General features: G+C 38.8%; 2 protein-coding genes across 2 annotated transcripts; both read right to left on the bottom strand.

Annotated features, from left to right (window-relative positions):
- LOC129949736 (phosphorylated adapter RNA export protein) lies at positions 1–2,082 on the bottom strand. Its single transcript, XM_056061364.1, has 5 exons — positions 1,933–2,082; positions 1,149–1,866; positions 989–1,080; positions 654–924; positions 1–582 (listed from the first exon to the last, which is right to left on the bottom strand). Exons 1-5 carry the CDS (start codon positions 1,984–1,986, stop codon positions 389–391), a joined length of 1,329 nt encoding a protein of 442 aa, XP_055917339.1. The 5' UTR covers positions 1,987–2,082; the 3' UTR covers positions 1–388.
- Positions 2,083–6,473: 4,391 nt separating this feature from the next.
- Positions 6,474–9,039, bottom strand: LOC129951041 (glucose 1,6-bisphosphate synthase). The gene is made up of 2 exons (XM_056063033.1): positions 8,814–9,039; positions 6,474–8,653 (listed from the first exon to the last, which is right to left on the bottom strand). The coding sequence occupies exon 2, from the start codon at positions 8,635–8,637 to the stop codon at positions 6,808–6,810; it is 1,830 nt and encodes a 609-aa protein (XP_055919008.1). The 5' UTR covers positions 8,638–8,653; positions 8,814–9,039; the 3' UTR covers positions 6,474–6,807.
- Positions 9,040–12,401: the final 3,362 nt, after the last annotated feature.

Here is a 12,401-nt window from a genome sequence, read left to right as displayed (position 1 = left end):
CTTTTACATCGAATCGCGCTTTTTATGTTTTATTGTTTTTTATTTATTTTTTTACAAATAATATTAAATTTTCTTTACTTTACTTTAAGTATAGTTATATGCATCTTTTTACCATTTATATCTTAACAAGTCGCCAATAGTTTTATTTATTTTTTTTAAATATATTTTAATATAAAATTTAAAGCTTCTTAATTTATATTTAGCTAAGAAGTTTATAAAAAGTGCAATGCGTCGTTTACTTGTTTACTATTTTTTTAATACAATTTTCGTTTAAAAACTAAAAACCTTAAAGCAAGAGCTTCGTTCTTGCAATTCAAGAATACAATATTAATTCATTTACATGGTTCTACCTACGAGATTGATTTGGTATTTCGTGTTTTGTTTGTTTTTAGAAAAAGTCCATGTCACCACAATTGACATCGAGAAAGTCATCGTCATAGGTCAGGAGTTCCGGATCTGTGGGAATGTCCTTCGATGTTGATGGTTTCTCGGGACTTGGTTCGCCACACACTTCGTTAATGGCATGTGACTTGTAATCGGGGCTATTCTCATGACCTACCGGTGATGGTGGCGGATTCGACACTTTAAAAAAATAAACAAAGAAATCAAAATAAGAACAAAGGCACACCTTGATGGAGGTACTAGTGACTTACAGGTTGATTTGAGTTCTGCTTTTAGTTCCGAACCAAGATAGACTTCTTTGCGAGAAACTAAAACTGGAAGATTTTTCTCTTTGGCACTGAGTCGTTTCTTTAGCTCTTCCACTTTGCGATGGCGTTTTAACGCTTGAATCTCTTTCTGGGTTCTATTTGCCGCTTGCCGCTCATCGTAGAAAATGAGTTTCATCTCGTCTGGAGTGATGCGGTCGTGATTTTTCAGCAAGAAAAAGAACACCCCACCTGGTGTGCGACGTCGTTTGCCGTTCTATCATTGGAAACGATTAAAAACCCATCTAGACGAGGAGACTATATTATGCGTCTACACTTACCAAAATCATCATCCCACCATCGCGCTCAATTCGTTGTGTTTCTTTGAACATTTCAACGGCCAGGTCGGGGCCGATGACCTCAACTATCCTCACTGAAAACAAGAAATACAAAATTTAATTGGATTACAATTGTCTCAAGGTCTCTCTTAGATTTTCGCACCTAACAACTCATCCTTCTCCTCGAACAACTTGTTAGCCATTTCTCTGGCGATTTCGAGAGGTGGCCTTCCCACCACAGGTTCCTCTAGATCTACAATGTGTCGTGGTTCGTTGTATTCCGAACTACTCTCAGATGGTCGATGTGATCTTTGTCCCAGACGACTTTTAACACCTCCGGCACGAGAACGTTTGGCTTGCTGGTGAAAGTCATTCTCCGAGTGCTCGTCACTCGAAGTGGACAGTCTTCGTTTGAGGGAATTCTCTCCGTTAAGTCGATACTTCAGGGTATAATCGTAGTTCTCTACATTCCTATCGGAGCGTATATCATGCCTGACCCCAATGCCTCGCATATTTTCTGTTAAGGTTTCCTCTTGCAAACTAGATGCCCAAATGTCGTATTTTTTGAAGCGACCCTTCTTATCCTGGAGGTCATTGGCAGCCTTGACACGCAACAGAACGGTGCGCTTTGTCTTCTTCTTTCGAGATTTCTTTGAGTCTTTAGCATTATCCCCGACGCCACCGAGTTTAAGGCAATCATCTGAATCCGATGACGATGAAGTGGTTGGCCCAAAGTCAGAAGGACTATCTTCGATAGCTTCTTCCATTTTGACTGGCACATTTGGTGTTATTTGTGGGGGAATACTGTCGATAGGTTCACTGCTGGTGCTAGTGGTTCCCGGTCTTGGAAGCGGTGTGTAGCCTTCATCGCTGTCCGATAGCTTTTAAAAATTGTGTTGTCAGTTAGAAATGAGTGAGTGGATTTTTGTGATTTTGTATAAACTTACTTCTCCATCTTCTAAATCATCATCGAATGGCTTCAAACTTTCTTGGTCCATCATTTTTGCAAGAAGCAAGAACACAAAAACTTGAAAAACAAAAAAAAAACTACTGATTTTGCGATATTTGACACTTTGACGCTTTCGGATTTATTCGGAAATAGGAGAGGGAATTTATGTGCAGTGTTAGATGAGGTGTTATTTTTATAGAGGGAATCATTTTTGGGGAAATTTTCGATCAAATTTAGAAATTTAAAAGTTCTCTTTTACACGAGGGGACTGAGTTTCAAGAATCTGAACAAATATCTCTATCAAATTTATTCGAGTGAAAGGTCACTGGAATCACTCTTTTCGGAATAGCAGTTAAGTGGTTTACTTCTTCTAAATCCAAATAGAAGAGGAACTCCTTCTGAATGTGAATTAAGCCAAGGTTAGGAACAGAAACAATCGCAGCGACTAAACAACCCAATGAAAAGGCTTCGACGATAATAAAACATCAATTTTGACAGATCTACCCTACGGCAATTAAGGCAATTTTATTGGAAAGTTGAATGGAAAGCTAGTCAAGGAAAATCTCCCTAACAATCGAGTCAAGTCCACATATGTCAAAATGACAGCTTATCATGATTTTTCAATTAAGTAAAAGCTAAACTTTATTACTCTGTGATTTATTTATTTAAGACGCAACTCCATTCAATGCTTTATGTTAAATGCTTAATTGTCGAATTGGAAAATGAATAAGTAATATTTTTGTAGCTTGTCCGAAAAGTTTTTTGTGTAGACAATTGTGTTAGTGTTTGCACCGTCAACTAAAATCGACTTCCTTCTTAAATCAAAATTGTAATTTGATTTGTATTGGTACGGCAGAATCAACCACCCTACTGAACTGACACAATGGTTTTCCATGGGTAAATTCAGATTTCCTTATAAAATTGATTTTTTTTTTCATAGCGCATGGAACACGAATACATTTTTTTTTATCATTGTATTGTTGTAACTTCGGGTAAGCGTAATAGCTAAGTATAAACGATTGGAACTTCTTCCAATATTAACCGAACTGCCAAAAGTGTACCAATATCATCAAATTAGGTGACAAGTGCCCAATTTTCTACTAAATGAACATCTTCCGTGTATACGGTTGGTTGATTTTATCCAAATAAGACAATTTTCTCAACAGATGACAAGGAATATGAAATATGTGTATTTTAAAAGTGAAAACAACAGTTTGTGCGAAAACCTTTATAAAATATATAAAGGAAAATAAAGTAAACAAGAACGACCCTATTTTTTCTTTTCTTGTTTTCTCTTTTGTTATTTTTTCAAAGGTTTTTCAATTTTCGTATTTTTTAAATTCTTTCGAAATCCTGTAAACTTTCTGCCAGTTAAAAATTGGATGATGTTGTTTGAAAATAACATTATCCAACATCCAATTAATGGACAATCGTCCAATTATTTTAAAATACAAACAATTGGTTTAGACGAGTACAAACTATTGCAAGAAGTTGGCCAATTTGTTGATAGAAAACTTATCATCGATTGACTGGCAACTTTTTTCTGTCACTTTTGACAGATATAACTCGATGTTTATACGGTTGATGGAAAATTGGTTATCTTTAACCGTTATACTCGCGCTTTTAGGAATGCTAATCAGTTTACCCTTGAGCTCAACTTCGGCAGTACTATGAAGTACATTAGTTCTCTATTTAGCCGTACTACGAGAATGTGGAACGCCTTGTCTCGCTATATCTTTCCCTGTCCTAACCCTTAGCAAAAGCTTAGTATATTACGAAACATTGAGATACAAAAATGATTAAAGCTGCCGAAGATACAAATTTGTACTTTTCAAAACACGGCATGGTGTTTTTCTTTGTTTTTTTTTTTTTAAGATATATTTCAAAAACCAGACTTAGTAGTGAAGTTATAAGGTGAGATTCCGATTCGGGTCAAATGAGGTAAAAAGACGTCAACCTCGGATCAAGAGGTAGTAAACAAGGTAATTGTTCCAATATTGTGTAAATAGTATGGGCAGGTTCAGGCGACATAAGGGACTTGAAAGTAAGGCAAGTTTCTAGTATCTGATTGGCCAGCTGCCAAAAAATTGCCTTCCAATTAAAGCAACTTTATTGGAAATTTGACTGGAAGGTTAGTCAAGAAAAATCTCGTTAAGTATCAAGTCAAGTGATCTTGTGTCACAATGACAATTGAAAATGTTTTTTAATTCAACTGAAAGCTGAACTTTATGACTGCATGAATTATTAATTTTTTTGCACAATTCCATTTAATCTTTTGTGCAAAAGGGTTTCTTGTCAAATTGGAAGAGAAATAAGTAATATTTCTCTGTAATACAAAATACAAATCGTAATGGATTTGTAACTTGCCTGAGGAGTGTTTTGTAGACAATAATGTTTTTGTAGTTTTTGTTTTTGGGTGCCTGCGGCTTGACAGATTGGGAAGTTGGTGATTGCCTAAAACTTGGTTTAGGCCAGCAATGCAACTTTCTTGCCATGTCGAAGTTCTTGCTTTACCTTCTCGTGGTAGCCTCCGGGCAATGATTTATGTATCCCAATATACATAAGTTAGCAAAAATTGCAAGGGCGAAGTTTCCTGACTCTTCAGGATAGGTTACGGATACTAGCACTCTTCGCAACTGAACATAAGAATCTTGGGCAAGGATCAACGATCAACAGTTTAGTGCTCGACTAACTGCTGCGAGAAACGAGCTGGAGTCCTCGTATCGCATGAGAAAGAGAGAGGTTCACCGCAGTGTGTGCCGCGACAAGCGTAACTACATCAACGCATTGGCGCAAGAAGCAGAAGATGCTGCAAACAGGTGCGACAGCAGGACCGTTTACAGAAAAACTAAAGAGCTGACCGGTACACACAGCTCAAAACAACATCTGCTGAAAGGAGTAGACGGTACTGTGATAAGTTCGGTGGATGAGCAAGTCAGAAGGTGGAAAGAACACTTTTCCTCGGTTTTAAACCGAGTGTTTGCAAACAACGTGCATCGGATACCTTCTAAAGCGCCTAAAGAAACGAATCCGCACCGCACCTCCAAGTAAAGATGATATCGTTGCCGCAATTAAAGCACTTAAGAACAACAAAGCGGTAGGGCTTGATGGAATTCCAGCAGAGCTTTTACAAGCAGCGCCTCAAGCGAAGTGCTTCATCCGGACTACCGGAGGCATCCTAGAAAAACTAATTGCTATTATTAAAGCAACATTGTATGGATCCAAGTGTCATTTTCTCTACGATGGTAGGTTGTCAGATGATTTTGAAATCCGAAGTGGAGTCAGACAGGACTGTATTCTGTCGCCTCGGAACCCGACCATCCCCTCAAATATATATTTTGTCGCAACCGGTGGAAAAAGTGGAGAGCTTTCAATACCTTGTGAGCAACGTTTCCATCGAAGGCGGAACCGAAGAAGACGTCATCTGCCGCATTGGCAAAGCGAAAGCGGTGTTTGGTATACTGTCAAAAACTTGGAGGTATAACTCTATCAGCTTAAGAACAAAGCTACGACTACTTCGCACAAATGTCGAATCTGTGCTTCTTTATGGGTGCAGCAATTGGAAGGCTGCAATCCTTCTTAAATAGATGTCTTCGTAACATTCTAAGGATTTTCTGGCCAAACCGTATTTCAAATGATTTTCTGACCAAACCGTATTTCAAATGAGGTCCTTCATTGAAGGACAGGTCAGAATAAAATCTATAATACGAAGACGTAAGTGACAATTAATTGGACATAAGCTTCGAAAAGGTAACGACTGCATTGCAGGCCAAGCAATGCAGTCGAATCCACTCACACAAAAAAGAAGAAGAGCTGGACGACCGAGAAGCACATTGCGCAGGACAGTTGAGGAGACGTCACTAGGCAAGATTTGGAGGGAGCTGAAACACATCTCCGGAAACCGTACACGATGGCGCGTAGACGTAGTAGAGGCTCTATGCCCCTTAAAGGGTTCCCAACGGACTTAACAGGTCTGAGGACCTAAGTAAGTAAGTATAGTTTTTCTACAATGAACTGAAGGTAGAGCTTAGTGAAGTAAAGTTCCATATTTGGAGATTATGACAGTTGAAAAACTAACTAGCTGCGTTGTCAAAATTTACGTTCAGAGAATGCAGTTGATTGCAAATGAAGTGCCTAATGTTGCCTGAACCTGTCTTATGATAAGTTCTCTGACTCTGAATCCAATGTTATAGATCGCCAAAACCTCTTTTCCTTGCTTATCTTCGGGTCTATTCTATGAAACCTACCGCGTGCTGTTGTCATGTGTTCTTTCTGTCTGTTGTTCTTTCTCCTCTGTCCTTATGTCTTGTGTTGTTATCAACTTAAATATCCTTAGTCGCTCAAGGTCTACATGTATGTCTTGAGTAGTATGTAACGTACGTTTTTATTCTTCATAATTTTCTGTAGGTATGCGACTTAAGGCACTTCTCAAAAACTATGGTTGCCCACTTCCCGTTCAATATTTATTCGAGCATTTTCTTCCGGCATCCTAAGATAAAATTATTAAAATATTATTAATTAAAAAAAAACAACAAACAATTTAATTATAATAAAAATCAAACTTTATTTCACACAACATTTTAATCTAATTTGTTTTTATAAATAAAATTAAAAAACAATACAAATAATTCAAAAGCTTTTACAAGTTCAATAATATAAACAAAAGCACAAAAATCATCTCAACATAAACAAAAATCAAGGAATGGGACAGGAGGGCAGTAGGGACTTTTTTGGGATAGTACAATACATCATCACAACTTTGAGGAATGGTATTTCAAAAAAATAAAACTTAAGTACAAAGATAGGTACATGCTTGTTAAGTTTTATGCGTCTTCTGGGCACTGATGGACATCAAAAATTCCAAGCAACCACCTCAATCCGACTTCGGTGTCAAATCATTTAGCTTAGGCTGTAGGAACTCCTCGACAATAGCTTCAACCATACGATCCAATCGTCTTCCCAACTCCGCCCAGTCCTTTTCCTCGGGTTTGGCACACATCTCTGCGTAATACTTGATCTTTGGTTCGGTTCCACTCGTTCGCAGAGTGACCACAAGTCCATTCTCGAAAGTGAACGTTATCATCTCGGAACTTGAACTTACTGGCAATTTAGCTTTGCCATCAGCTTCTGAGGTATCCACGCCGTTGGTCAGGTCACGGATGTGTTTGATCTTGAATTCGCCATCCAGAATAGATTGTGGGTAAGTGGCTGGCTTGCCGTTGTCGAAGCTGCGGATGCGAGCGAAGATTCGCTTGATGGTCGGTGGATCGTAGCAGAAGAGGTAGGAGCACTTGGTACTGTGGAAGCCATACTTTTCATAGATGTTCTTCAATTTCTCAGTGAGGGTGATTCCCTCGGTGCGCTTGAGATAGCAAACCATGGTGGCGAGATGAGCAGCAGCACTGACGCCATCTTTGTCGAGAACTGCTGTGGACACCATGAACCCGATGGCTTCTTCGAAGGCGAACAGAACTTTGTTACCAGCTTCCATCAGCTCAATCGTCCGATTGCCCATCCACTTGAAGCCGGTGAGGGTCTCCTCGAATTTGTAGCCCTCAATGGCTCCCATAGAACGCAGAATCTTTGAACTCACTGTACTCGCCATCATATAACACTTTGAGGCATCCAAATTGGGATCAAGAGTTTGGAAGTTCTTCAATGCCCACCAGCCGATGAGAGCACCCAACTCATTTCCATTGAACACCTTCCACTTTCCGGTGGTGGCATCTTTTTCAGCACATGCCAGACGGTCGGCGTCTGGGTCATTGGCTAGGATGATGGTGGCTCCTTCTGCATCGGCTTTCTTAATCGACAACTCCAGGCTGGACTTTCCCTCCTCTGGATTAGGGAACTTCACAGTGGGGAACTCTGGGTCAGGATCCCGCTGTTCGGCAACAGCCAAAACAGGCTTCAGCTTCGCAGCCTCGAAAGCTCGTTCTATAAAAGGAAAGCCTACTCCATGCATCGCTGTGTAGACAAATCTCACATCACTCTCCTCGTTTGATTTCAGGAACTCTAAAGGGATATTCGCCAACAGGGCATCATAGTACAATCGGAACATGTCTTCAAAAGGATCCTCCAACATTGGATTCTCATTCAAAATCGATGTTTCCCAAGATGACTCCAGAGGCACCAAATTAGCTTCGATGCATTTCTGGATGCCCTTATCGTGTGGAGGTATGATTTGAGGACCATTTGCCCAGTAAACTTTGTACCCATTGTCTTCTTTGGGGTTGTGGGAAGCAGTCACAACCACACCAGCAAGGCACTTGTGTTGGAGCACTGTGAACGGCACAAAAGGTGTCGGAACCATCTTGCTAAACAACCAAACCTTGATTCCCCGGCTAATCAAGACACACGCAGATAACTCAGCAAAACGCTTACTATTATACCGCCCATCGTAGCCGAAGACAACGCCCCGCTTGTGGTCCTCCACATTGGGGAACTCCTTCAGAATATACTCACTCAATCCCTGAGCAGTCTGAATGATAACCAAGTCATTCATAGAGTTGAAACCAGCTCGCATGGGGCCACGTAAGCCGGCAGTTCCAAAGGCCAATCTATTAAGAAGGCGCCGGTTAAGTTCGTTGTAGTTCTTGGCGTCGACCAAGGATTGGATTTCCTTGCGGGTCTTGTCGTTTCGATCCCATTTTAGCCAGAGATCGATTTGCTTTTGAAGACACTCATCCACAACACCGCTCATAGTTAAGGTTATTCTTCTAAAAAGAGATTTGGACAAAACAGCGCGATTAATATTTTGTAATCTTGAAATAAAAATCGATAGGTTCATTCTAATGTTTATTGTCAGTTCCAAGAGGTCAGGAGATAAGAAATATTGACGCAATCGGAAGCAGAAATACACAAAATTATGTTACTCACTTGGGCTAAGATTGAGACAAATCTGTGCGCAATTCTAGAACTATTGGGTATTTATATTAATTACTTAATTCTGTTGATTTAAAATGAATAATTCAGCTCAGGAACGGCGGTGTCAGCAGCAGGGTTTTGTGATGAATGAAATTTGATATTTGAAATGATAATGAAATTGAAAATTGTATTTGTGCCTTTCCTCGGAATCGAATTGAATTTGTTTTCGCATCGGAATTTCAGCGAAATGTCACTTTTTGTTTGTAAAACTATAAGAGAGAGAGGAAGATAACGAATTTGCTTGCAAAAATGTGCAAGTGATAAGGAAAAGCATACTTTCTAATTTAAATAAGGTGACCAGAACAGGTTTTTTTAGTTGTATTTCACTAGACACAATAAATAAGTAATTTTTTAGTATCTCTAAATTTAGATATGAAGATTTATTAGTTGACTTTAAATTTTAGAGATTTTTTTTTATTTTTGGTCCTGAATTTTGTTATTTTGACAAGATGTTGGAGGGAACGTTCCGGATGGTTTACTTAAGACTATATGCAAACTGAAGCTATATTCTATCTGTATTTGAAAATTGATGACCCTTTAAATTTGTGTACAGTTTTCATTTTGAAATTAAAAAACGAGTATTTATTTTAAAAGAAATCAATTCATGTTTATTTCTTTGAGGGAAAGTATGTCAGAAAAACAGTCAAAAAGCCAAGGGTTGAACCCGATATCCTTTTCATTTCCATGGCCAACTCGCACATTTACCGCTCTATTTCTTCAATAACTTCACGAATTCCAATCATCTGTTAGGTTTTTGAGTCGACTGTAGCATAGACTTCTTAAATAAATAGCCTTAATAAGTAAAATCAGGAAATAACAAGGCCAGAACACTTTTCAGGTAAAAAAATCAAACTGTAACTGCCGAATTTTCATCAAATTTGTAATGAAGTTGACAAATTTAAATACATTTTTAAAACACTTATCGATTAATTTTTAGATTTTGATTAGTTTTACTTGTCGAATGTCAAAAGATGACAGCTTCAAATGTGACAACTCCTGAAAATAGCTGGCTATTCAAAATGAAACCTTTTACTAAAAAACCAACTATAGGTAGGTAGGTAGAAATGGCGATCTCAAGGCAACCTAGCCTGAGATCCAATTAGCGCTGTAGTGCGCCGTTTTGATACCAAAAATTCGTTTGGCCTTTGATTGAAAGGGATAGATTGATAGAGATGCTTCATAGCGATTATGTTAGACCCTTTTGTCGCATTTAGAAAAAAGATAAGGTCTCTAATCTTTGTCTCAGATAGCTCTTCAAGTTCGTGAAAGGATGCTTTTCAAAAGCATTTCATTCTAGTGTTTGCCAAGGCAGGACATTTGCAGAGGAAATGGATTATCGTTTCACTTTCTCTTTGGTCACTACATCTACGGCAAAAGGTGTTGTAAGAGATACCCAACTTCTCTGCATGAACTCCTATAGGCCAGTGTCCGGTACAAACCGCAACAATCCTGGCTATGTCTTGCCTTGGCCTTATTATAGGTGGGCCATATCTTCCCAGATATAATGCATTTGGGTAAATTGCTCCACATTCTGTTTGATTCAGTTTGGTAGATAGAAAAGATTAACCCTTCATAGGACCAAGAGGAATGTTAACCATTTCCGCAAGTGAGCTATGAAGGGCCGATCCTTGCCTGGCTAGCTCGTCATGCCGTTCATTTCCCACGATACCACTATGGCCCGGAACCCAGATCAGGGTGACACCAAGGTTAATATTCAGGCTCACAAGCTTATCGCAACATTGCTGGACCAATTTAGATGAGGATGTGGCCGAGTTAATGGCTTTGACAGCTGCCTGACTCTCTGTGAAGATAGCCGTATTTCGGTTTTTGGTTTGAGATTTGTTTAAGTATCTTACATGCCTCCCTTATTGCCAGCAGTTCAGCCTGAAAAATGCTTGCAAAGTCAGGAAGCCTAAAGGATTAAGCTACATTTTTAGGAACTCAGAAAAGATCCCAGAACCAACTCCGCACTCCATCTTTGAGCCGTCAGTAAAGAAACCTATCGGCACGATGTCATCCTCCCAATCTTCTCTGGATGGGAAAATAACCCAAAAATCATCTAGCAACTTTTGAAGCATAACTGGCAGTATGCCATCCAGGCCTGGGGTTTTATATGGAGAAAAAGTATTGATGGCGTACAAAAGATTTTTTCTGGTTATAACGGAATTGACTTGCCCCACATGAGCTACGTTTAGCTCTGTGGTTTCAAGCGGTTCGGGGTTATCACAATTTCATAAATTATAAATGTCATAAGAATAAAGGGTGATTTTATAGTCGTGTGGTTTAAAAGAAGAAATAAAACGCTAGTATTTAGTTTTATTATAAAGTTAAAGGAGAGCCATAATGTTTTAAATATGATTTTGGAGAAGTGGTATCCGCCGCTGGATTGGATGGTCCAGTGGTGTTAATTCGCATGATCTTCGAGGCCAACGTGAGATACAGATAATGCTCTCACCAAAAGTTTCCTTTAAGAAATTGTTGTTTCGTCCCATCTTGTGAAACGAAGAATTATAAAGGGTGGTATAAAAGGGCTGACGGTGAATGTGAACAACATCTAAACTTCAAGTTTTTTTCTGTCCTTCATTCGACATTTCTCAATTTCAGATTATTTCAATTTCCCAATGGAAATATACACAATCGAGCAACGCGTTCAAGCTATTCAGACTTATTTTGAAAAGGGACGTTCAAATAAAAATGCATATCATGCAATTTGTGTCAATTTAATCGTTTAAATGTACGTACAATCGGAAAATGGTGCAAAAATGTGAGCAAACAGGGTCTGTTGGAGATAACACATTTTGACCTCAGTGGATTCGTCAAAAAGCACAATTGCGTTTTGGTGAATGATTATCCAAGAGTGATTGTCGAAAAACCAATGCACCCACAAAGAGTGATTGTTTTGAGTGGTGTATGGGGATACAAAAAACAAATGGGATTTAAACCATTAAATAAGTCGAAATCCTTCACAAAAACAAGACAAAACCATAGAAAACTTAATTAAATACATGTAAAGATACTAAAATTTGCAATTTAATTGCTAAAATCAGTGAAATTTAAGAATTGGTAGCCACGAATTGCAATCTAGTTGTTACGAACTGTCAAACTCTATTCGAGTACATCCATCCACACTGCAACTAATTAATTTTTCGGGTGGAAAACCTCAAAATCTTTCTTAGTATCTAAACTAATCAAGTGAACTGTCAAAGTTAAACGTCATTTGAGAGGAATAATCAAGTTCCATATGAAAAAATGTCACAATGGACGAATTTTCGTTCATTCGCCGGTCGTTGGTCGCTCTCATTTGAATAGTCCTTTACTGTGAATGGTGTTCGGTATGGTGAGATGATAATGAACTTTGTATGGCCTGAATTGGAAGATACCGATGTGTTTTAACATGACGATGCCACTTGCCACCCAGCTAACGAAAGAATAATTCTTTTGTGCGGCAAATTCAATGGTGGTATTATCTCCCATGGTGGTGATGTCAATTGTCCACCAGGATCATGTGATTTGACACCATTGAACTTCTTTCTTCTTTGG

Source organism: Eupeodes corollae, chromosome 3, assembly GCF_945859685.1.
Source record: "Eupeodes corollae chromosome 3, idEupCoro1.1, whole genome shotgun sequence".
Classification (NCBI taxonomy): domain Eukaryota; kingdom Metazoa; phylum Arthropoda; class Insecta; order Diptera; family Syrphidae; genus Eupeodes; species Eupeodes corollae.
The sequence above is the reverse complement of the archived record's forward strand: the minus strand, read 5'-3'. Positions and strand labels throughout refer to the sequence as shown.

Coding starts and splice junctions, on each gene's coding strand:
- LOC129949736 (XM_056061364.1), bottom strand. CDS start 1,986: ATGATGGACCAAGAAAGTTTGAAGCCATTCGATGATGATTTAGAAGAT. Junction 1,867..1,932: donor ATGATTTAGAAGATGGAGAA/GTAAGTTTATAC, acceptor AATTTTTAAAAG/CTATCGGACAGCGATGAAGG. Junction 583..653: donor AGCAGAACTCAAATCAACCT/GTAAGTCACTAG, acceptor ATTTTTTTAAAG/TGTCGAATCCGCCACCATCA.
- LOC129951041 (XM_056063033.1), bottom strand. CDS start 8,637: ATGAGCGGTGTTGTGGATGAGTGTCTTCAAAAGCAAATCGATCTCTGG.